Source organism: Pteropus vampyrus, unplaced genomic scaffold, assembly GCF_000151845.1.
Source record: "Pteropus vampyrus isolate Shadow unplaced genomic scaffold, Pvam_2.0 Scaffold116, whole genome shotgun sequence".
Taxonomy (NCBI): Eukaryota; Metazoa; Chordata; class Mammalia; order Chiroptera; family Pteropodidae; genus Pteropus; species Pteropus vampyrus.
Genome location: NW_011888897.1, coordinates 465,235 through 490,138, shown reverse-complemented (window position 1 = coordinate 490,138; position 24,904 = coordinate 465,235). Strand labels below are relative to the sequence as shown.

At 34.4% G+C, this 24,904-nt stretch overlaps 2 protein-coding genes, 1 long non-coding RNA gene and 1 pseudogene across 7 annotated transcripts in view; 3 read left to right on the top strand and 1 right to left on the bottom strand.

Moving 5' to 3' along the window:
- Positions 1-24,904, top strand: part of LOC105295907 — a 108,669-nt gene that overhangs the window by 57,695 nt on the left and 26,070 nt on the right. For all 5 annotated transcript variants that reach the window (XM_023533939.1, XM_023533938.1, XM_011365758.2 and 2 more), the window contains one exon: positions 3,653-3,778. In XM_023533939.1, the coding sequence (XP_023389707.1) occupies positions 3,653-3,778 (126 nt within the window). The remainder of the gene's footprint in view (positions 1-3,652; positions 3,779-24,904) is intronic.
- LOC111743588 lies at positions 7,781-7,899 on the bottom strand (annotated as a pseudogene).
- LOC105296003 (C-type lectin domain family 2 member D) lies at positions 10,734-11,242 on the top strand (the record flags this gene model as incomplete). Its single annotated transcript, XM_023533941.1, is given in 1 exon segment — positions 10,734-11,242. A coding segment is annotated over 1 exon segment (213 nt), but the record flags the coding sequence as incomplete, so codon positions are not given.
- Positions 12,810-15,714, top strand: LOC111743543. Its single transcript, XR_002781750.1, has 3 exons — positions 12,810-12,908; positions 13,839-13,908; positions 15,674-15,714. It is a non-coding gene; the product is annotated as an uncharacterized LOC111743543 (long non-coding RNA).

Genomic DNA, 24,904 nt, shown 5'->3' with positions numbered 1-24,904 from the left:
AAAAAAAAAAAAAGAAAACAAACCGAAACTGAAAAGAAACAGCAAAACCCCTTCCAAAAACTCTGAAAAACTGAAAATCATCTCTTGTTATATCCGTCAGAGAACTGAGGTTACGTGAAAAGCCACTGACCTTAAATGAAGAGAAGCACAGGCGGGTACAGAGAACCACAACTTACCAGAGCAGAAAGCCCAAGAACAAAAAAGTCCACAGGAGCTAATACCAGTTTCCTTTTACTCAATATATCTTGTCTGGGTTTGTGTTCTGACACCAATTTTTTGACACCAACTGAGTGTCCTATGATTCAATTCCATTTTAACACACTTCTGCCTGGCTGACTATAAATTTGAGGCTTACCACAGTTACTTCAGATTTGACAATTCACAGGAATGGCTCACAGAACTCACTGAAGGCACTACACATATGATTACAGTTTTATTATAAAGGTTACAAATCAGGAACAGCCAAATGGAAGAGGCACATGAGGCAATGTCGGGGCAGGAGTGAGAGCACAGAACTCAATCACCTCACCTGGCGGAGCTCAAGTGCATTACAATCCCGGCATGTCAATGTGTTCACCCACCTGAAAGCTCTATAAAGCTTTGGAGTACTGTGTCTGGAGTTTTTATCCAGGTATTTTTATATAGACATAATTGATTAAATCATCGGCCATATGATTAAATTCAATGTTCTGCCTCCCTCTCTCCCTGGAAGTCAGAGGTCAGGTGGTTGAAAGTCTCTTCCCTCTAATCACATAGTGGTTAGATTTTCTGGTGAGCAGCACCCATCTAAAGCTATGTAAGATCCTCACAATAAATAATGACATTAGCGTAACAAAAATACTCTTATCACTCAAGAAATTCTTAGGACTTTTGAAGCTCCTTTCCAGGAACCAGGGATAAAGAGCAGATATTTATTATAACACAGGCTTTCAACCAGAAAAATTATAAGCCATACTAAAAGATAAAAAAAAAAAATGTAGTTTGAAAAGATAGAGCAATATCAGAACTGACTGAGTTATGGCAAAATATTTGAATAATCAGACTAGGAATTTAAAACAACTATGACTGATACACCAAGTAAAATCCCAGCAACTTATTTTGTAGATATTTACAAAGTGGTTCTAGAGTTTATTCAGAAAGGCAAAATCTCAGAATATCCAACAAGATATTGAAGAACCGAGTTGGAGTACTGATACTACCTGACTTCAAGACTTACTCTAAAGCTATAATAATTAAGATTGAGTAGACAAGTAGATCAACTGAAGAGGAAAGAGAGCCTAGAAAAAGCCCATTCATAGTCAACTGATTTTGATAAAGGAGCAAAGGCAATGGATAAAAGATAATCTTTTCAACAAATGATGCTGGAACAACTGGACATCAATATGCAAAAAATGAATCTAGATTCAGACCTTATACCTTTCACAAAATTAAAATGAATGAAAAATCTAAATGTAAAATACATTATAAAATTACTAGAAATTATATAGAAATATTAGGTGGCCTTGGGCTTGGTAATGACTTTTAAATACAATGTATGATCTATGAAAAAAACTAATAAATTATATTTATTAAAATTAAAAACATCTTCTCTATGAAAGACACCATTAAAAGAACGAAAGTACTGTGGAAAATCTTTGCAAAACACATATATGATAAAGGACTGTTATCTAAAACATGTAACGAACTCTTAAATTCAACAGTAACAAAGCAAAAAAAAAACAATTAAAAATAGGCAAAAGATTTGAACTGACACCTTAGCAAAGAAAATATACAGAGTGTAAATAAGCATATTATGTTCAACATCATACATTGTTAGGAGATTATAAATTAAAACAAAAATGTGATACCACTACATTCCTATTAGAATGGCTGAAATCCAAAACATTGACAACTCCAAATACTGGGGATGATGTAGAGCAACAGGAACTCTCATTCGCCACTGGTGAAGTGCAAAATAATATAGTCATTTTGGAAAATAGTTTGGCAGTGTTTTGCACAACTAAACATACTCTTACCTTATGATCCAGCAATCACGCTCCTTGCTATTTATCCACATGAATTGAAAGCCTATATCTACATAAAAATTTGAGCATTAATGTTTATAGCAGTTTTATTCATGATTGCCAAACCTGGAAGCAGTAAGGATGTCCTTCATTAGGTGAATTAATAACCTTGTACATCTCTACTATGAAGCATTATTAAGGGATAAAAAGCAATGAGCTATCAAGCAAGAAAGAAGAAGAAAAAAGGAAGAAGAAAAAAAGAAGGAGAAAGAGGAGGAGGAAGAGGAAGAGGAGGAGGAGGAAGAGGAGGAGGAGGAAGAGGAGGAGAAGGAAACTTAAATGCTTATTGCTAAGGGAAAGAAGCCAATCTGAAAAGGCTACATGCTGTATGACTCCAACTATATGATATTTTGGAAAAGGCAAGAGATAGTAAAAAATTAGTGATTGTCAGGGTTTGGGGGTGTGTGGGGAGGAAAGAAGAATGAATAGCTAGAGCACAGGGGATTTTTGGTGGCAGTGGAACTATTCTATTTGATATTATAATGGTGGATACTTGTCAATCCCTAGCGTGTACAACCCACAAAGTGAACTCTGATGCAAACTATGGATTTTATTTAATCATAATGTATCCATATTATCTCATCAATTGTGACAAAAGCGCCATGTTCAAGATGTTAATAATAGTGGAAATCAGGGGTGGAGGAGAGGGTGTATCTGTACTTTTCATTAAATATTTCTGCAAACCTAAAACGGTTCAAAAATAAAATCTCTCAATGAAGAAAAACGTCTTTAGTAACATCAATGAAAATCTAGCTGATGTCTCTAGTGTGGATGGAATGTTGGAGAAAAATATGCATATATAGTCAAGTACATGTCTAGATAAATTAGTCAAAGTGTGTACTGTAACTAAGAGATGGAACCAGAAGATGGTTCCAACAATAAAATTTATTAGAGGTTTTAGGTAATGTAGAAAAACAACACAAATACAGAAGTGTACAAAACAAATATACAGCTTAGTGAATTAATGAAGGAATATCCTTGTTAATTACTATCTTTGTCAGAGAAAGAAGCTTGCTATCCAACTCAGAAGCCCTCCATATATTCACTACCATTTGCTATCCTTTCCTCCCTAGAATAACGCTAATCTTATTTTTTCGATAATCATTTTCTTACTTCAATTTTGCCTTTAAAAAAAAAAGCCTTTTAAGTCCCTTTTAATTAATAGATTCTCCCTTGATCACTTTAAAAAATTTCCTTTACTTTTTTTTAAAGAATCAAGATAACTTATTATGTAGCATTTTCAATGGTCTGGTTTTTGTTGACTTTATTCCTGTAGTTTGACACGATTCTCTCTTTTTATATTTCTTGTAAATTGATAGCTGTATCTGAAGGTTTAATCATATTTGTGTTTATTCTGGGGGTGGGGTGGGGAGGAGAGCAAGGCTACTTCACGGGTTGTGTGTTCAAGATCAATTTTAACTTCTGTAAACAATTTAAATCTGGAAACAAAATTATACATTCATAAAGTGACAGACCAATTGCCCCCTCTAATGAAAAGGGAAAAAAATTAAGTAGAAGTAACATTTTGATAGATAATGCTTCTAGTATTCAGGTATCTGCATTTAATGTAAAAAAAAAATGTTTTTCAGTAATTTTTACAGGTTCTCTGCCTTCAAGAAAGCATTCCAGTACAGTTACCCCGAATCGAGCCTTGGTTTTCTCCACAATCATATGTCTGACAATCATGGTGTTTGGAATAATCACTGCTTTATCAGGTAAGTAAATTTTAATCTTTGTTTATCTAGAGAGTTCCACTTACCAAAAGAAGAGAAGACTTCTTGATAATTTTTGATTTTACAGTTTCTAATATATATATTTTTTATTTTACCAATTGAATTAAACTCCAATAACCATATAAGTGGGATCTAACATTTTAATTGTATAAGGTATAGGTCACATTATTGCAGTGTAATGCCCAGAGTCTGCAAAAGGGAGAACTGCCATTCATATTTTGCTTTTATTTACATTATAGCTTAGTATTTAAACAATGTAAAGTCTTCCAATCCATAAACATGGGATGTCTTTCCATTTATCTGTATTTTCTTTAGTTTCCTTCATTAATGTTTTATAACTTGCAATGTACAAATATTTCACCTCTTTGGTTAAAATTATTCTGAAAATGCCCTTTTCGGATAGGTCATTGTTTGTATATACAAGTATGAATGATTTTTGTTTTTGAGTTCTATGCCTTTACTCAATTTTCTTATTAGTTTTATTTTATTTTATGATTTTAGAGTTTTCTACATTTTTGGTCATGCCATCTGCAAACAGAGATAATTTTACTTCATCTTTTCTGATTTAAATAATTTTATTTCTTTTTCTTGTCTAATTGCTCTGTGACTTCCAATACTATGTTAAATAGAAGTGGCAGGAGTGGGCATATCCACTTTGCACAAAATCTTAGAGGGAAAGCTTTCAGATTTTCCCCATTGATTATGTTAATTGTGTGGGCTTTTCATATATGACATTTACTGTATCAAAGTAGTTCCTTCTATACCTAGTTTTTCCAGGGTTTTTATCATGAGTATTAAATTTTGTCAAATACTTTCTCTTCATCTATTTAGATGACCCCTTTTTTTTCTTCTTTCAATCTGTTAACATGGTATATCACATTAATTGATTTGCATGTATTGAACCATTCTTGCAACCTAGAGCTAAATCCCTCTAGGTTATAGTGTTAAATCCCTTGAATGTGCTCTTAAATTCAGATTGTTAGCATTTTGTTGAGGAATTCTGCACTTATATTCAACATGGACATTGGCCCATAGTTTATTTTTCTTCTGGTGTGTTTGTCTGGCTTTGATATCAGGGGGGTGACACTAGCCTCATCAAATGAGTCTGAAATGTTTTATTTTCTTCTCATGTTTGAAAGAGTTTAAAAAGAACTGGCATTAATTTTGTTTGAATGTTTGGTAGAATTCTCCAGTGAAGCCGTCTTTCTGTCTTGAGAGTTTTGTTTTGTTTTTTTTTTAATTCCAGAATCAATATACTTATTTGTTATTAGTCTGCTCAGATTTTCTATTTCTTCATGAGTCAGCCTTGGTTGCTCATGTTTTCTCTATGAATTTGTCAATTTCATCTAGATTATCCAATTTGTCTGCATACAATTGCTCACACCATGCTCTTATATTATTTTTTTATATCTGTAAAATTGGTAGTAATTTCTCCATTCTCATTCCTGATTTTAGTAACCTGAGACTTTTCTCTGTTTTCTTGGTACATCTCATTAAAATTTTGTCAATGTTGTCAATCTCGAAGAAGCAACTTTTGTCTTTGATTTTCTCTTTTGTTTTTCTATTCTCTATTTCATTTTATCTGACCTCCTAATTATTATTTCCTTCCTTCTGCTATCTTTGGATATAATTTGCCCTTCTTTTACTAGTTTCTTAAGGTATAAAATAAGGTTATTGGATTAAAATCTTTATTCTTTTTTAACGTGAACATTTACAACTATAAATTTCTCTCTTAATATTACTATCACTCCATCATATAAGTTTTGGTATTTTGTGTTTTTGTTTTAATTTGTCACAGCTATTTTCTAATATCTCTTGTGATTTCTTCTTTGATAGTTTGGTTACTTAAGAATGTGTTAATTTTCTCATGCATATAAACGTTCTAGCTTTCTTTCTGTTACTGATATTTAGTTTCACGCTATCATGATAAAAAAATATACTTTGTATGATTGAAATCTTTGAAAATTTCTTAAGACTTGTTTTATAGCTTAACGTATGGTATATCTTGGGAATTATTCCAAGTGCGCTTAAAAAATGTACATTTTGCTGCTCTTTGGTGGAGTGTTCTGTATAAATTTGTTACAACTAATTGATCTATAGTGGTGTTTGAGATCTCTCTGTGTTTATCAGATTCTGTCTAGTCATTCTATCCATTATTGAAAATTTGTATTGACATCTACTATTATTGTGTTGCTATTTCTTCTTTCATTTCTGTCAGTTTGTTTCAATATTTTGGAGCTATGTTATTTGATGTATGCATGGTTATGGTTATTATGTCTACTTGGTGGATTGACGTTTTCACAATATATAATGCTCTTCTTTGTCTCTTGTAATAGTTTTTGACTTATAAGTCAAAATATTAGTATAGCATCCCCAGCTCTACTTTGAATATTATTTGCATAGGATAGTTTCCCCCATCCTTTTATTTTCAACATATTTATGTCTTTAGATGTAAAATGAATCTCTTGTAGAGAGCATATATTTAGATCATGCTTATTTTTTAAATCCCATCTGCCAATATATACCTTTTGATCTAAGATTTTAATTCCTTTACATTTAATTACTGATGATAAGTACTTACATTCACTATTAAGCCATTTTATTGTTTTCCGTATGTCTTAAAACTCTTGTTTTTGATTCCTCCCCTTCTGCCTTCTTTTGTGTTCAGTTGATTTTTGGTTATGACACATTTTGATCCTCTTCTAATTTTTCTTTTGTGTGTATTCTATAGATATTTTTGTTTTGGTTAACTTACTGATTACATACAATGTTCTAAATTTATAAATATCTAATTTAACTTGATAGCAACTTAGTTCCATCACATTAAAAATCTGTACTTCTACAAAACGCTATTCTCCTGCCACACTTTATGTTATTGAAATTATAAATTACATCTTTATACATTGTATTCTGACAGATTTATAAATTTCTATGCATTTGTCTTTTAAATCTAGTAGAAAATACAATGTGGAGTTACAACCCAAAATTCCAATAATACTGAATCTTATAACTGTCCATGCATTTGCCTTTACTGAATATCTTTATATCTTCAAACGGATTCCAGTTATTGCCTAATGTTATTTCATTTCAGCCTGAAAGAGTCCCTTTAGCATTTCTTGTAGGGCAAGTCTAGTTATAATCAACTCTTTCAGATTTTGTTTATCTGAGAATATCTTAATTTTCTTTCAATTTTGTAGACACTTTTTCCAGCTATAGAACTTTTTGTTGAGCATTATTTTTTAGCCTGTTAATTATGTCATCCCACTTCCTTCTTCTTTTAAAATTTCTGCTGAAAACTTGTCTGACAATCTTATTGAAAATTCCTTATATGTGATAAGTCACTTCTCTCTTACTGCTTTAAGATTCTCTTTGTCTTTGGCTTGACAGTGTGATTAGAATTCATCTTGGTGTAAGTTTTATTGTGTTTATCTTGGAGTTAGTTGAGTTGTATGGATTTGCAGATTCATATATTGCATCAAATTTAGGCAGTTTTTAGCCTTTATTTCTTTCAGTAATCTGTCTGCCATTATCTATTTCTTTTCTTCTGAGACTTCTATGATTCATATGTTGATCTGCTTGATGGTATCCAACAAGTCCCTTAGGCTTTGTTCACTTTTCCTAATTCTTTTTTTTCTCTGTTCCTCGGACTTGATAATTTTAATTGTCCTATCTTCAAGTTTACTAAATCTTTCTTCTGCCCTAAAATCTGTTACTGAATCCCTTAGTGAAAAATTTCATTTAATTATACTGTTCTGCTCCAGAATTTGTTTGCTTTCTTTTTATAATTTCTATCTTTTTTGAAATTCTGATTTTGTTCCTATATCATTGTCCTGACTTCCTTTAGTGTCTGTGCATGTTTTTATTGAGCTCTTTTAGTATTTTTAATTTTTTTTTTTTTTTTTAGTGAGGTAACCCTTGGTTGACCTCACAGATTGGAAAGACATTGTCAGCTTAGAATCCCTTATTTTTAAAAAAAAATTTTTATGCCTGCAGCACCTAGTCTTCCTAGGTGGTCTCTCATCCAAGTACTAACCAGGCCCGACCCTGCTTAACTTCCAAGATCAGACAGGATTGGGCTTGTTCAGGGTAGCATGGCCATAGACTCCTTTAGCATTTTTAAGATAGTTGTTTTAAGTTCATTATCCAGTGAATCAGATGTCTAAGCTTACTCAGGGACAAATAGTTTCCATCAATTTACTTTTTATCTTTAAATAGGCCATATTTTCTTGTTTCTTTGTATGCCTTGTTACTTTTCATTGTAATTTGGGCATTTACTTATTTATTTTTGTTCTTAATTTTTCACATGATTTTTACTGAGAACTTATTTTGGAACCTGTGGAATAAACCACTTAGCATGATGTGTCATGTAAAAATACTCCCTAATAGTCCTTATATTTGCCTGTGACTTTTGTCCTTACTCATTCATATACTAAGTTTTGAAATCTGTGACTCTGCCCTCTGGGGTCAGAGATTATACAGGGTCTTTAAATTGAAAAAAAGCCACATGTGCAGTATCTGAGTCACCAAAGGCCATTAATGGACCAGAGACACAAAACTTACCCTTACCTCTGTAGTGTAAAGGTAATGGAATAAATAATTGTATATTTAGTATATTAAAATGTTAATAGGATTATATGATTTAATGCACATATAATGATTAGTTCATACCTGATAAAAATAAAGCCTTCAAAATTGTTTGCTACTATTTGTATTACCATAGTCAACATCATTACCATCATTAATATCTGTAATGGACATGTTATAAGGTTACAGATAAAGAAATAATAGAAGAGGTAATAATTAACTTATCATGGTCAGTGTGATATTTGCTCAAGATCAGTGTGATATTTGCTCAAGATCACCCAAGGACAGAAACCCTGAACAGAGTGATTACTCATCACTTTCTCTACCTAAACTTTAATACTTTAAAACAAATATTATGAAGAGGTAAGACTTTGGTAAATATGTTTGTCATCTGCTGTGTGCAGTAGTCTCTTGTCTAGTCTGTTATAGCTAAAGACAAAGATTTGATTTTACTTCCGCAATAGACATGCTCCATGAATAAGAGTAGATCAGATGGTGAGAGAGAGAGGGAGGAAGGAAGGGAGGAAGGAGAGAGAGACAGACAGAGAATGAATATCAAAGCTAGTAATTGGCTGTATAACAGTGCAGGCACAGTCATTATGTATTATAGTCTTCTCTTCCAGATAGTCTACCATGTACCAGCTCTTATTTTTTTGTTTGGAAGATATAGCCAGTTTTCCTAGATAAAAAAATTCCTTCTTGGATTACATATCTTGGAAGCAACTTACCTACAAACATGCCCTTATAGCTCGAAAGATGCTTGCACTGCATCTAACATAAAACAAGCTACAACATAGAAAACAAGAACATTTCTCTCAATTTCACCCCAACCTGAATAGTAAACTAAAATTAACCCCCTGTTACTGCATTCACCGGTAATATCATAACAGGCCCTTCAAATGCTGTTTACAAATCTTAGAGTCAGGAATACTTGGAATATTCGATATTCTAGATTATCCTCATTTCTGTTTTAATACTATTATGATTCCACAGAGGATGATCTATTCTTAACATTCTGTAACCTAAAATAAAATATGTTATATATTGACGAAGCAAAAATAATTAAGGTTGTAAAGATATAAATCAACAGTGTTTATTTAATAAAGGGAAAAAAGAACTGGAAGAAGGCAATCTTTTTGTTGTAAATACCTCAATAGTAAGCAAGAAAATGTTTTTTGAAATACATTTTAAGTCCATTACCCTCATTTCTTAAATAATCATAAGACTTTAATTGATACTTTTGACTGCCTTTTTTCATTACTCTTTCTGTGTTTCTCTTCCTTCCAACTAGCGCTTTAACTAAAAAAAAGATTCCTTATGAGGAGTCAATAACTAGTCATCCTCTAATGTGGCCCTCATCTTTAAACTGGTGGATGTAGGAGCAGTGATAGCACAATAAATATAACACAGATTTGGAGAAAGGTAGTCTGCTTTCAGGTATAGTCTCAGTAATTATATGATAGGTATAATTCAATATCTGTTTTGTGGTGAGTGCCCTAGAATGCATATTTTTCTGGTGTTATGTGATTAGACATTCAAAATACATCAGTGATTATCCATAGCTAGTAGCTGTTTTTCATAAGAGGCAAATCTAAGGAGACTCCGTGGAAATTATGCATTGAGGACACAACTTCCTGACCTGTCACAGACACTTTCAGAGGCTTCGAGTTGACAGAGAAGATAGTCATAGTAGTGGAATAGTCAGCTACTAACAGATCAGTGAAGATCCTCTGGAGAGATTTTTCTTGTTCTCAATCTCACTTAAAGAGATCCTCTCTCCTGGTTATATGAAAAGTATATCAGAAAAGCCTGACCAATGTAGTATTGGTAGCTTAAAAATAGACAACCTCACAAAATGTTCTTAGTTAAAGGAAGTTCCTTAGAGGAAGGACACTTATCAGGGCACATATTTTTCTCATTCTCATGAGACTACTTAGACATGTATCTGACTACATCATCTCAAGAATCTTTACCGACAGAATTTATCTATTTCCTGTCTCTTGTTTTGTTTATTAAGGCTTCTAGAGCATTTGGAGAACTATCTGTTCTTTAAGACTGACCAAATGTTGCTGTTGATGTATCTGACATTTTAGGGAAAGTTAGCATTGTTGAAATCCAAGTAGATTGGTACTTAACTCAGAGTTTAAGGCATTATTCACTCTTTTTTCAGCTCATCCACTGCTGGAGGTATTAGTTTAAATCTCGGCTTTGCCATTTGCTGTGAAATGTATTCAACGAGTTTTCATATGCCTCATTTGAAAAACAAGGATAATACATTTAATATTTTACAAGACCATCGGGAAATATGTTAGAAAGTACTAAGTAAAATATACATAAGAAAATATAAAAGTAAGTGTTTTCATTTTCAGTAACTAGAATTAAATTCCATCAACAGTCATCAGAATGTTTTGAAGTTGCATGCCCAGAAAACTGGATTGGTTTCCAAAGAAAGCGTTTCTATTTTTCTTATGATATAAAGAATTAGACATTCAGCAAGAGATTTTGTGACTCACTAGATGCTGATCTGGTTCAGGTTGAAACCATCCAGGAACTGGTAAGAAAATAGTTCTGGCTAGAATTTAAAAAAAAAAAATTGATCCTACCAAAACATGGTGTCATTTTGTGTGAGTGGGTCTAAGATAAGGTTTTGAACCTACCTAGACATTAACTTTTCAGCATAAAGAGAGAGGAAACCAGTAGGTGCTGTATTCTAAAGTAGGCCATCTACAATTACCTTAACATTCATAGCAGTGCCTTCTTTGACTTATGAGTAAGAACTGTGCATATAGGAATGAGAATATTAGAGGTAGAAACATAATTTTAAATTCATATGAAGTTAATAACATCACTTCAAAATAAATCATGCAGGAACAATGTCAGAGAAGATGGTAGAATAAGCAGCCCCTGGTATCTGTACCTCCACATAAACAACTATTGAACTGGCAGAAACTCTCTAAGGTAACTAATTTGGAACTCTGGAGGCTAATTGAACACTTGCAGCATCCTAAGGAGAGTTCGATAAGTAAGTTGCTAAATTTCAGTTAATCTTAGTGAATTTCAGCCTTCCCACTCAGTAGTAGCTGTCATTCCCCCCACATCACCATGGCAGGGAGCCATAGGGACTGCTATCCATGTTCAGCATAACATGTTGCTTCACATTGCTGGAGTCAGGGTGGGCAAAGACCTTGTTTTCCAAATATTGGGGTTATATGCTGTTACTTCTGATTACTGAGGGGCAGACGCAGAGGCGGGCTGACACTTTTTTTTTTTCAAACTTCACCAACTGAAATGGCTTTCAGGGGATTTAAAGAAATGGTACTTGTTTTATTTCTCCCTTTTGGGAGTCAGGTATTTAACAAAATCTTTGGCTGGTAACTGACTAACTATAGAGATAACAGAATAGAAATTTCAGTGACTTCACACAACAGAGAATACATATTTTGCAAAAATTGTTTGAAAAGGTCACAAACAGATGGCTTCAAACAATCAAAATTCAACAATCCCTAAAGAGCAAGAGAATTAGATTCTCAAAGTTATCACAACAAAACACTCATACTGTCTAGTTGTCAACAAAAAATTATAAAACATACAAAGAATAAGAATGGACAGCGCATTCATAGGGAAAAAAATCTGACAGAAACCACTCTTGAGGGAACCCAGACATTGGAATTATTAGTCAGAGATGTAAAATCTGTTGTCTTAAATATGTTCAGTAAGCTAAAGGAAACTATAGACAAAAAACTGACCAACATATGCATTATTGGAATACCGGAAGGAAAAGAGAAAAAGAGAGTAGAAAAAATATTTGAAGAAATAATAGCTGAAAACCTCCCATGTATAAGAAAAAAGATAAATATACATGTCCAAGAGGACCGATGAACTCCAAACAAGATAAACACAAAGAGAACCAAATCAAGACAAATTATAGTCAAGTTGTGAAAGTCCAAAAAGAGAAGTTTGAAAGTAGCAAGAGAGAAACAACTAGTTATGTGCATGGGATCCTTAATAAGATTAACAGCTGATTTATCCCGAGATACAAAGGAAGCCAGAAAGCTGTGGAATGACATGTTTAAAGTTCTGAAAGCAAAAATATGACCAATCAAGAATTCTTTATCTGACGGAGATCATTTTGAGGGTTACCAGATAGGAGGAGATTCGGGAGGGGTAGGTGAAAGAAGAGAAGAGATTAAGTAGTACAAATTGGTAGTTAAAAAATAGTTACAGAAATGTAAACTACAGCATAAGGAATATAGTCGATAATATTGTAATAACTGTACAGTGTCAGATGGGTACTAGATTTATTTGATGATCACTTTATAAGTTATATAAATGTCTAATCACTATGTTGTACATCTGAAACTAACATAATATTGGATGCCAACTATAACTGAAAAGTAAAAATATTTAAAAATTTTTGTATCTGGCAAATATTGAAAAAGTAAAAATATTTTTAAAATTCTGTATCTGGCAAAACTATCTTCCAGAATGAAAAAGAAATTAAGATGTTTCTAGATAATCAGCAACTCAGGTAAGTTTTTTTACCAGTAGATATATGCTACAAGTAATAATAAATGCTGAAATTAAAGTACTTAGACAGTAACTCAGCCAAAAGAATAAAGGACACTTATGCAGAACAATCATATGATTTAACAGGCAAATTCACTTAAAAACTAATTATAAATCTATGTTAGTGGACATACAGTGCATAAATGTGTGATCTGACAATAATATAAAGAGAGAAGGTTGGAGACATATAGGAGGAAATGTATACTGTTGAAACCAAGTTCATATTATAAACTAGGTTATTATGACTTTAAGATGTTAGTTGCAATCCCCAACGTATCCATTAATAAAATTACTAAAAAATATACAGAAAAAAGGGAATTAAAATTATAAAAAGTCAGTTAAATACAAAAGAATCCAATAACAGCTGAAGTGAAGAATAAAAAAACATATTAGACATATAGAAAACAAGTGGACGAATGGCAGAAATAAGTTCTTTATCCGAAATCACATTAAATGTAAAATATGAAACTATCCTATTAAAAGACAAGGACTGGCAGATTGATCAGGAAAAAAAATAGCATTCATCTATATACTCTCTACAAGAGGCTCATCTTAAATATAAAGACACAAAGAAGTTAAAAATGAAAAGATGGCAACAGATATTTCACGCAAATGGTAACCAAAAGAGAGCTGGCTGGTTATATTCTTGTCAGACAAAATAGACTAAAGGAAAAATAACTTTACAAGCGACATGGAAAGAAGTTTATGTAAAATTAAATTAACTCTGGCAGTGAGCTGCATTTTTTTTTCTAAGTGGGAAATGAGTTATATAATACAAAATTAAAAAGAAAATTACAAGCACAGTTAAGAATATAGCATAGAAGCACTACTTCTTTTGAGAGAGGTTGGGTAATGACAGATTAATGAATATCATCTCTGTGTTTTCCGAAAGGATTTCCTCTTGAGGTATAAAGGCCCCTCTGACCCTGAAAATGGATAAATGGCACTGAATGGATCAGAAAGTAAGTTTTAAAAAATATAGCAGCAATATTTATATTTGAATTTACTTTGCATAAAACTCAAAGTGTTCTTCAGTTATATGCTCTAAAAGTTATTCTAAGATTAGTTGTTAAAGAAGATAGTGCCAATCTGTATGTTGCAAAGTTTCTGCAAGCTCTTTGAATCAATCCAAAGTCTATCATAGGTGGCATGGTGAGGGAGAATGACCGTGAACCTGATTCCAGGCCTCATCTATGTCACTTACCAACTCCTTCACTTTGAGAGAACTGCACAACATACATATGTCTGTTTCTTACCTCTCGGCAAAAATCAAGTGTGTTCACCCTATTGATCTCACAGGGTTGATGTTAAGATCAGAGGTTTTGACGTATGTGAGTGTACTTTTTAAACTGAAAAATATTATATAAATGCAAGATAAATTATTATATAAAACTACCACGGCATCAATGTTCAGCTGTTTATAGAAGGATTATGAGAGATAGTAATAAAGTCTATTAAATAAGATCATAGTTACATTTAGGACAAGTAAAGTTTATTAATATTAAATTTAATCTCAACTGTATATTTATAGAATCTTTATATTACTGAAACAATTTTGGATGATGCTGGAAAACTTGGATTCAGAAAATTTCACAAAATATTTGCTTGCCTGAGGAGATAAGGAGGTTTTGAAAAACTGTTCTATGATGATAAAGTAGTCAACACGGGAAATATAACTATTTATTTACTGAGAAGGGCACTGTATTGGATGTTAGTAGGTTTGAAAACTAGTTCTTATTAGCTTTTTGATCTTGGACAGATGGTAAGTTTTAGAAATCAAAGAGAACTTATATTTATACACTGTCATCTCTGCAATGCTTAATATATTGTAGATGTTTGTCAAATATTCAAATTAACCTCTAATTTTTCCTTTACAATACTAAAACAGTAATATTTACTCTGTCTCATTCTCAAGATGTTTTAAGGGTCAAATATATTGTTAACTCTTCAGTTATTGAAACTGTTTATTATGATAGAAATGAAAAACATCGGTAAGGCCTAGCATGTTTCAACAGTATCAAGTATACTTACCCTATGGATCTCTCACAAGAAGATCATATTAGACTATAGAGATTTCATGATAAAGAGGAGACATTTATAATCTGAATGCTGACTCAAATGTTTGTGTCAAGCCATTTAAATTCAGTGGAATAGCACTGTAATTTCAGTACTAAAACAATTAGGGAATTAGGAAAACTGTGATAACACATGCGGTTTAGAAAAAGCTGCTGAGGTCTTCAGTTATTTAATGAAACAATATTGCTGAAAGTGGAGAGAAAATGGGCAGAATCTCTCCCACCAGCCAAGTGGGGCTTTGGATGTGGTTACGCTTATGGACGTAAGATAGGTTTGATTCACTGTCCCTGTAGCTGGTCTATTGAATCCCCAGCTAATGAAAGTCTATTAGCTACTCAGTGATCAATACATAAGTCAGGAGAAAATCAGGGCCTACAAACAACACTAACAAAATTACCTGTAACATAGGAGCACTTTTTCACTCTTCTCTTTTACAAAGCGAAGAAGGTGGAAATAGACTAAACTGTGTTTCATTCATCTAGGCATGAATCCTAGTTTTATTTGTTATAAGAACATGGGAAATTCAGTTTATTTAGGTATAAAAAGGAATCAAAATATGTATCTTGCAGGGTAATTTTTAATATTAAAAAGGTGGCATGTATAATGCATCTTACATTTAGAGGATAACTGATTTTGCTTCTTCCATTGTAGTTTTTCTATCAGAGGAAGAAGAGACTGTGCCTATGTGAGTGACAAAGGTGTCCGCCCTACACAGAGAGGAAGTGGATTTGTTCCAAACCAGACACATATGCCCAGAGGAGGATGCAAAGCCTTACCTGATCTTCAGATATACACTGGATGTATCTGATTATCTTTCTAAATAAAAGACTTAGTTTTCTTTTAAATATTTAATATAATTGCTTTGTTTGCAATTCAGTGTTTTCATTTTACTGAGATTTCTAGGAATATAATCCTGAATGCCAGCTGAAAGTTTGTTTTAGTTATTGTTTTTTAATAAAAAAATTTGTTTTTCTTTTTTTGCCTTCGGGGTTAAAATTCAGGTTGGTTTTTGGGGGCTTTTTGCTTTTTTTTAAAATTTATTTTTTTTTTTTTTTTTTTTTGTATTAACATCTGGTCACAGATAATGATTCACTTAAAAAAACATTTTAATTAGATAACCTTATGTCAAACATGGCCAAGGCAATCCAATTTTCCCGTAAGCCCAATGTGACAGTTTCTCCACACATTCACTTTATAAAAATATGGTTTTTAGCCTTGAGCTCTGATATTTCATGCAAGTGAGTCAACATTATATTAGCTTATGAAAGCTCTATTTTAGCTCTATTCTATTTGTTGAAAACTAATAATAGAAGCAAAATCATTTTGGGCTTCAGATCTTAGCCTACTACTGAAGAAATTATGGAACTTTTTGTGACTGGTAGTTAATTATATAGTTCATGAGCCACAGATTTAGTTACCACTTCCTACTTGTACATACTCTGTTCAACAGAAGTGGACAGAGTGGCTGCCTCCCCTTCTCTTCAGTATCCCCCAGATTATAGAAAATTCCTATTTTCACCAATGACCTTAAGTTGTGAAGATGTGTTACTGTTTGAAGGAGTCAAATAAATATTTACATTAGTCTACCTTCAACATTATTAATCAAACGGTAGAGACTTGCAAAGAAACCATACCACATGTGGGTGCCAAGAAGCCTAAATTAAGCATTGGCAAGACTGCAGGCTTGTAGGTAAGCCTGCTGCATGAAAAAACTCAGGCCATCCTGAAATTGCCTCACCAGGAAGCCATTTCATCCCAGGAAATGAGTTTATAGTAAAAAATTAGCAAATGTATGAGGAAGATCACAACATTAAAGAAAGTTTGCAATTTCCATCAATAAAATAAATTAGCACCTGAGGAAATAGAGCTAATAGAATAATTTTAAAAATAAACAAAACAGCCTCGTCGCCTCAAAAAAAAAACCCTTAAAAATATTTATATTTATTATTCTTGAGGAGATAAAGAAGTTCGACACAAAATAGGCAAACACAGTAGAAAAAGAATCTAATTATAATCTTGAAAACAACAAAACGTTATTGTTGAAATATACTCAATAGAAAAACTAAGTATAAAAACCCAGCTGACAAAACGTTAAAGTAGCAGATTGGGTGGACCATATCACTGAGAATGCAGAGGAAAGAGTATGAAGTATTGACAAATATAAAAAAAACGAAGAGAATGGGTGATTGAAGAAACTCGAACATTCCTTTTTCAGGAGTGCCAGAAGGGCATAATAAAGAAAGTAGAGAAGAGGAAACATCTGAAGAACTTACAAAGTACATGTAATACCATCGCTGGACTTAAACCATGGGGGTTTTTTGGCCAGTGTGGAGGACACCATACTACGAGGACAGGAAATATATTTGTTGTGACCTCAGAAGTTTATTTGAGAAAAGAGACAAAAGAAAAATAATGAAAGAAGAAAAAATGCATATAATGGTTGGTCGTAATTTCTGCTGTAAAATCTACTGTTATGTGTAAACTGAAACATGGTGAAATAATAACTTCTTTTCATAGTAGGGACCTCAATGTAGAAACTGAATAAAACAGTATGTAGAATAGAATGAAAAATCATCAGCTTTCTCCTACACAATGTTGGTTACCAAGAAAAGAGATAGTTCTTATGGTTTTACTAGTTTGGAAACATGCAGTTTTATTTTTTTATGGTTGACTATAATGGTAGAGTAAGGGAAGGAGCTACTAGCAAAGATCTTGGGTAATCCTTAATAAACTTGAAATACTGCCTTATTAGCATCTGTAAACAATAGATATAATACCCAAATAATAAAAATAGTTAAAATCACATTTAAACTAAAGCTGGACTTTTAGTATTATATGTGGTATGTCTAAGTCATTTGTATCACCACTGGATTCAGGTGATATGGAAGACTAGATGTCCTTAACCTTTTATCTCATAAATAAAATGTTTTCTTTTCAAAGAAGTTTTCTCTCTATTAGAGGGCAGTTACTCTGAGTCTGTGCCAGGTATCAGTTTAGTTTGTCTTAGCTGTAATCCATGCTTTTGTTATCTGTTCTGCATTAATGGGCCATACTCAGCTTTTTTCTTTGCAGTGAGCTGATGTTAAGCTTATGACTAGAGGACACTGCAGGAGGAATTGGCTTCTGATGTTGTGTTTTGTTTTTTTCCTCTTTTTGCTCTTGCTATATCATGGTATGAAATTGATGTGAAAAATCATGCTAAACCTTTAATAACCCTGTGGCAACAAGCAGAAACACATGCAAACTATCATGGAGTTGGAATATTATTTATCCATAAAAAAGAATGGAGTACTAATACATGCTACAATGTGGATAAATCCTGAAAACATTATACTAAGTGAAAGAAGCCACACACAAAATGGTCACATATTGTATGATTCTATATATATGAAATATCCAGAATAGGTTAAAAACATAGACAGATGAGACTGGGTGTAATAGAAGAGATAGACAGTTGATATGGGCTGGGTGTGAGGGTGGAGAATGAGAAGCAACAGTTTCATGGGTATGTGGTTTTCTCTTGAGATGATAAAAATGTTTTCAACCTACATAGAAGTGGCAGCTGCATAACATTGTGAATATATCAGATACCACTGAATTATTCACTTTAAAAGAGTTAATTTTACTCTATGACAATTTTACCTAAATTACAAAAAAATATTTTCTGGAGTGACACTCCATAGTGTGGAAAAATCCACACTAAAGGTGAGTTCACAATAAAAAAAAATTAAAAAAAAGCACCATCAGGGAGAGTCCACAGGAGTAACCAACGGAAGGAGTCTAAACAGGAGAGCCCAAGACCACATAAGTAACACCTAAAACAGTGTATTATTACAAAATGATGAAAATCATAAGTAAAGAACAAGACTATTAAACAAAAAAAATTAAAAAAATAACTAAATAGAACTTTTGGAAATAAAAATATATAATAGTTACAAATTTTTAATGAATTAATAAACAACTAATTAAATTAAACTGAAGAAATAATGTACTGGAACTTAAAGCAAAGGATAATTAAGAGATTAAAAACTATGTAAGACACTAAAACAACTTGGATGATGGGAAGAGAAGAAGCTAAATTAAATCATCAGCATTTCTGACAGTGTATCTGAGCAATTTTCTGGCAGTTTTTTTAAAGAAAAAAATCATATAATATTTTTTCTAATTGACCCCTATGATGCCTAGGAGATGATATTCAGTTATACCTCATCTAATAGACCTATGGAGTTAAAAAGCCTTCAGAATATATTGGATTTCCTGAAAAAAAAAAAAAGGAAAAAGGAAGATAATCCTGCTGTGGGGCAGGAAGGCAGGGAATTTTGTGTCAGGAAAATATGGGTATAAAGTTATTTGGAAGTTTACTTGACTTCCTTCTCCCTGAAAAAAAAAAAAAAAAAAAAAACACTTCCAAACTTGCTTTACCGTTTTCTTTCATTATAATAAAACAGTAGCTACTCAGAAGCTGCCTCTGAGTGATTAGACAGAAAGTTTCCACTACTCAGAGAGGCCTCTTCCTCTTCCTCCACTCCCTCAACCACTCTCAAATTCTGTTTGCTGGTTAATTCCTACTTACTTTACTTTACTTCATCTCAGGCTCTACCTCCTCAGGCAAACTCATGCTGACTCTCTAGTGTAAGCAGTTTGAGTAGAGAGACCTGTCATTTGTTTAGCAGGAACCAAAAATAGCAACAAGCAAGTAACTGCTCTATGACTCAAAATACCCATTTTACAGTGGATTATTTTTCGTTTTTGTTATATCACAGTAAGAAATAGCACAGAAAAGTACTTTTCTAATTAGTTTAATAGACTACGGACATTTTCAGTCATGTATTCAAGTACTCATCAGTTCATTTGGATCTTGGATCGTGACCATCACAGCATATTTTACTTTACAAATTATTTTTTCCTTCAGCCATGTTTCATCTTTCTTTGAAACCATTAGCATGTTTCTTGGACAGCACTGAGCTCCAGAGACCTCTGGTGGCAAAATGCAAGTAAGCAAATGAGAAGATTGTCAGCATGGTGTGCCTTGAACAAAATTGTGAAGAATGTTGCATACTTTTCTATTGCCTTTCGACATCATTCCTTCAGTGTTCTCTCCCCAAGTTCTAGTAACCTACTCTGAAACTCTGATGCTGCAGTTGTCTGCCTGGCCCACTCTTTTCAACAATATTGTGTATATCAGATTTTTCTCCGTCATTAGCCAGCTCATCCAAATTCACTTGTTTTATTCCCTGTTCCCTAAGAGCCTGGCTCTCTGGCGTGAATAAACCAATCAATGGTTTCAAACTGACCGATTTAACTCCTAAATAAGTTGACATAAAGCAAAGTCTAGAAAAAGAGATCTCTGATTAAAGATGAACAGCTCTAATTGATGCAGGACAGGACAAAATTCCCACAGTTGGGGGTAGGTGGTGGTGGGAGGGGGGGGATGACCAAGCCCTGCACCAAGAGAAGAGGGTCCTTTGGCAGAGTGTAGAAATTCAACACATAGGTCAAAGTTGAAGTCAAAAGGAAAGTTTATTAGAAAAGGGGTAACATTCTACAGACAGAGTGAGGTCTCCTCTGAGGCAGAGAGTGAGAGGAATAGTGAGAGGAACCCCGAGTGTTCAGGGTTCCCATTTCCTTTGGACAAGCAATGAGGAAGAGGAAGAGTATGTAGCATGAAAAAGTAAGACTATGTAGCCTGAAAGGCCTGCTGGCAGTTCCCAGCCTTTAATCCATAGGTTCCCCATGGTTTTAGCCATAGGGAATGACTCCATTGGTTCCTGTTTCCCCTTCAGGAGTGTGGGGAATGGGTTGTTAGCAATCCCAGTAGAAACCTTCCTTTGTTCTGAAGGTCTCCTTCTGGCCTGGCTTCAGGGCTGATCCTCCATCTCTGAATGTGACTTGATTAACATTTTAATTCTCTTGCTTCCTCCCTGCAATATATGCTTGCCCTGTAACCATTACAATGATCAGATAGTCTTATGCTTTTTCGTAACTCTTCAAAAGAGATATCTATAATTCCCCTCTTCACTTACTCTCCTCCCTTCCCTCTTGAACTCACTGGATCTTTTTTTTTTCTTCTATCACTTTACCAAAACTGTTTCCGTCATGGTCAGAAGTGACCACCATTTCGTGGAAATCCAAAGCCAGTGTTTCTGCCTCCCTTGCGCAGACGCAGCCAGCTTCGCCCTCATTTCTGGCTGTGCGGGGAGAGGGTGTGGAGGCAGACCGGGTCCTGGGGTCCTCGCAGAAAAATGATTCCGGCGGGTAAAGCCCTGGCAGCTGAGTTAGAGAGCTAAACCAACAACAGTGCAGACACCAGGAGTGAAAGGAAGCCCCGCCGGAGGGTGGGCACAGCGCCCTACAGAACGCTGAACTATTTTAGTCCAGCAAGGACAGGATGTACCTACCCACTCATCCACCTCTACCCATCCCTAACCACCCCACTTCGCCCCTCTGCATCCGTGCTGCCTCAGCAGTGAGAGAGAGGGAAAAACCTAAAGCCAGTGCACCACTTCCTCCAGCTGAGACCAAATATCTTGTTTCTTTTGCTGAGGGTTCTGTAGAATCCACTTTCATCATGGAACAGAAAGAAAACATGAAAAAGACATTGATCTCTCTACTGGGAAGATTATCAAATCTCTTCTCCTGGCAGTATACCTATAATGTTGATATCCCTATATGGATGATATCAGTTAATTCTTCAAGCTATGCATTTGATCTGCAGCCAGTTGTAAAGAATCTTATTATCTTTAAGACAGATACTATAATTGGGATGTTGGAAGTGGAAAAGGTAATTTTAAAGTAAGTTTTGGATTAGAAAGAACCCTGCACTTACAATAGAGAAAAGTGAAAGGAGTAATCAATTTAAGACAACCCAGAAGTCCTGAATCTGGGTGGGATGAGCACTGTCTTAGTCCAGAAGGGGCGCCTTTTGTACGTCTTCAGCTCAGAAGAGATATCTTTATATAAAGCTCCCCATCCTAACTTCCCACCACCCCCTCAGAGTTGTTTTTTCTCATATGTACAAGGGGCACCACAGATTCGCAGGAGTCTTGTCTCAGCCCCTCAGAGTTCACAGTGGTGGATCTCAGAGTTAAATTTTCTCCAGTTATATCTGGCAAGACAGTCTCAAATCTCTGGCCTCTTGGGGCTTACCCGACAGAGGCACCTTAACAGCCACACCTCAAAACTCAAGAGGAAGGGGTTGATCATGGAATCTCAGACTCTTAGGACTAGGAGGGCTCCTCTGACTTTGCTCAGAAAGTAAGTGGCTTTGTGGAGAGCACCAGCAGATAGGCCCAGGGCTCTTCACCGTGTAGAAACCAGGCTGCCTGGTGGGAATCCTTGACTCTCTGCTTATGACCTCTGTGACCCTGGCAAGCTACTCAATGGAGCGGATGCGCAGTTGTCATCTACACATGACAACAGTTTTCTTTAATTCTGAAGCTTGTCTAAAGGGTTCTCAACCAGTCAGATGTCAGAGTTTGTGTCTTTAATGAAGAAGGAGATCTCAGACCCTCGTAGAAAAAGACAGCGCCAGGGACTTCAAACTCCTGGGGAGTTTGAATGGTAATATCTAATACCATTCATGGTAATAGATATTAGCAAAGAGTCTTGCCAGATATCACAAACCCAGACAATATGAAGGAGGAAGAAAATGAGAGTGTTTTTAGCTTTTTCCAAAGAAGTACGAGAACAAAGAAACGATCTGCAAGTGCCCCTTCAAACTTCTAATAAGTAAGTCTTGTCTGACTTGTATGAGGTGTGATATAATTTCTAAACTGTGTATTTCAAACTCTTGTCATCAGATCCACCTAAGAAGCCACAAGACTTATTGCCTCCAATGCTAGAGTCTCAGAATGCTCCACAGGAACTTGGCCACACCCAAAGGAGATCAGTTTTTGTGTAATGAATTCCATGAGCGCTGATGAAACAAATTAGGTCTCTGTAGAGCAGGTGTAGTAAGAACAGATTGCAGCTCCTTAAAGCTCCTCCATATCTTTCGAGAATTCGTCTTTGAGAAGGACAAAGCAAAAAAGCACTTTCTCCACCTTCTAAAATACTTCTCACATCAAAGCGTTGAGAATAATAGCCACATGAATGCGCTGCAGTCAGTAGAAGCTGTTGACGCAAACAAGCACTCAGAATCAAACTGCTAAAAAGCTATCCATCCCAGATGCCTGCCTTGGCCCTGGGATCCCCAGGCATGAATAGTGCCCTGCCCCTATACTGACAGGTGAGACTTTTGTCTCTGATTGCCCTGAAATGACTGATTCAGCCATTGTTGACGTCCCTTGCTGATTTTCTTGATTGACTTGCATATATTACATTGGCGACCTTGACAAAAGAATAAATTAAGCTTATATTTGTATGGTATATTAATAAGGAGGTGACCATACATCTGAAACATTTAAAATCTGATGGGAATATTGAATCTACTTTGTTACTCTTTTCAGAATTATCTTTGAAAAATTTGCTGTTTTTTTTCCCTTTATTTCAACTGTTTTGAACATTTCTTGTGTTTTTGAATTTGGAAAGTTAACTGGAGTAAACATTTTTCAGAGTAATATGCTTCTTCTCTTTCATCATATAACATTATTTTTCTTCTGTACGAAGGGATGTGTTCATAAAATACACATCTTTCTGTTTCCTCATCTTTGAATGGAGATCAATCCTGCTATGAAACAAGATACCATTAAATCTGAAAAGATTGCCCTCAATTTTCAGATGTTTTCATTAAAGAGTTGGCAATTTTCAGAATACCTATTTCTAACATAAAAACGGAGAACAGTTTGATCACACAGTGATCTTATAGTTTCTAGTACTTGACAGTTACACCAAATGCTGCTATCCCTCTCCATAGGTCTACTTGAGGCCAGTAGACCACGAAGTGTGCTTTCAGTTCAGAGGAGGCAAGCCAGGCACAGAGGCCCAATCCTTGTGTTACTGCAGTTGGCAGGACTCTAAGAATGCTGGTGCTCCAAACCAAAAGTGATGCAAAGGGACTTTTTGCTGAATTCTGTATTCTGGCTCTAGAGACGGAGGTGTGCTCAAAGGCTACATTTTAGCTCCTTCCCAGTTCTCTTGCTCTCCTACTGGCCTTTAAGGAATTTGATTAATTCTATCCCATCAGTTGCTATGGTTGTAGAAATTTCTTCCATATTCTGACAGATTCATTCTGAAACTTAATTTGTGGTACCATTTCGGTCTTTCTTCAAATCATATGTATTGCATATTTTAACACGAGGTTGGGGAAAAAAAATTACCTTACATTGGAAGTCTCTGTCATTTTTAGACATGTGCTGCTATTTACTTTAAAGATATCTACTTGATCTCAGTAAAATATTAAAAAATGAATAGACTTCTGGCATTGCTCCCCTATTTTCAGGGTCTCTTTAAACCCTGTCATATCCAGTCTTGCTTTGTCTGGATTATGAACGCCTACACCTTTACAACCACACACACTGAAGAGAACTATTGCTTATAATAATAATTATATTATTACTTGCCTTAAAATGTATTGAGTTCATTATTTGTGGACGAATTAGCTGGAACTCCTTTTGTTTGACATCTGGAAGAAAACTATTTTTATTCTAGACCAGCACTATTGAATCAACTATTGGCAATGATGTCAGTGCACCCCAAATTGTAGCTTTTAGCCCTGTGTGGCTATTGAGCACTTGAAATGTGGCTAGATTTTTCATTTTATTTAATTATAATTAATTAAAATTTAATTAGTTACATGTGATTAATGGCTACTATATTGAACAACAGTCTCTGAAATGTGGTTGGGATTTAGACATTAAAACATTTAAAGAAGAATGTTTGACTATCAATTTCTTTGTCAAGAGTAGAGTTGTAAATCAATAAATATTTCAGAACAAGCTCTTG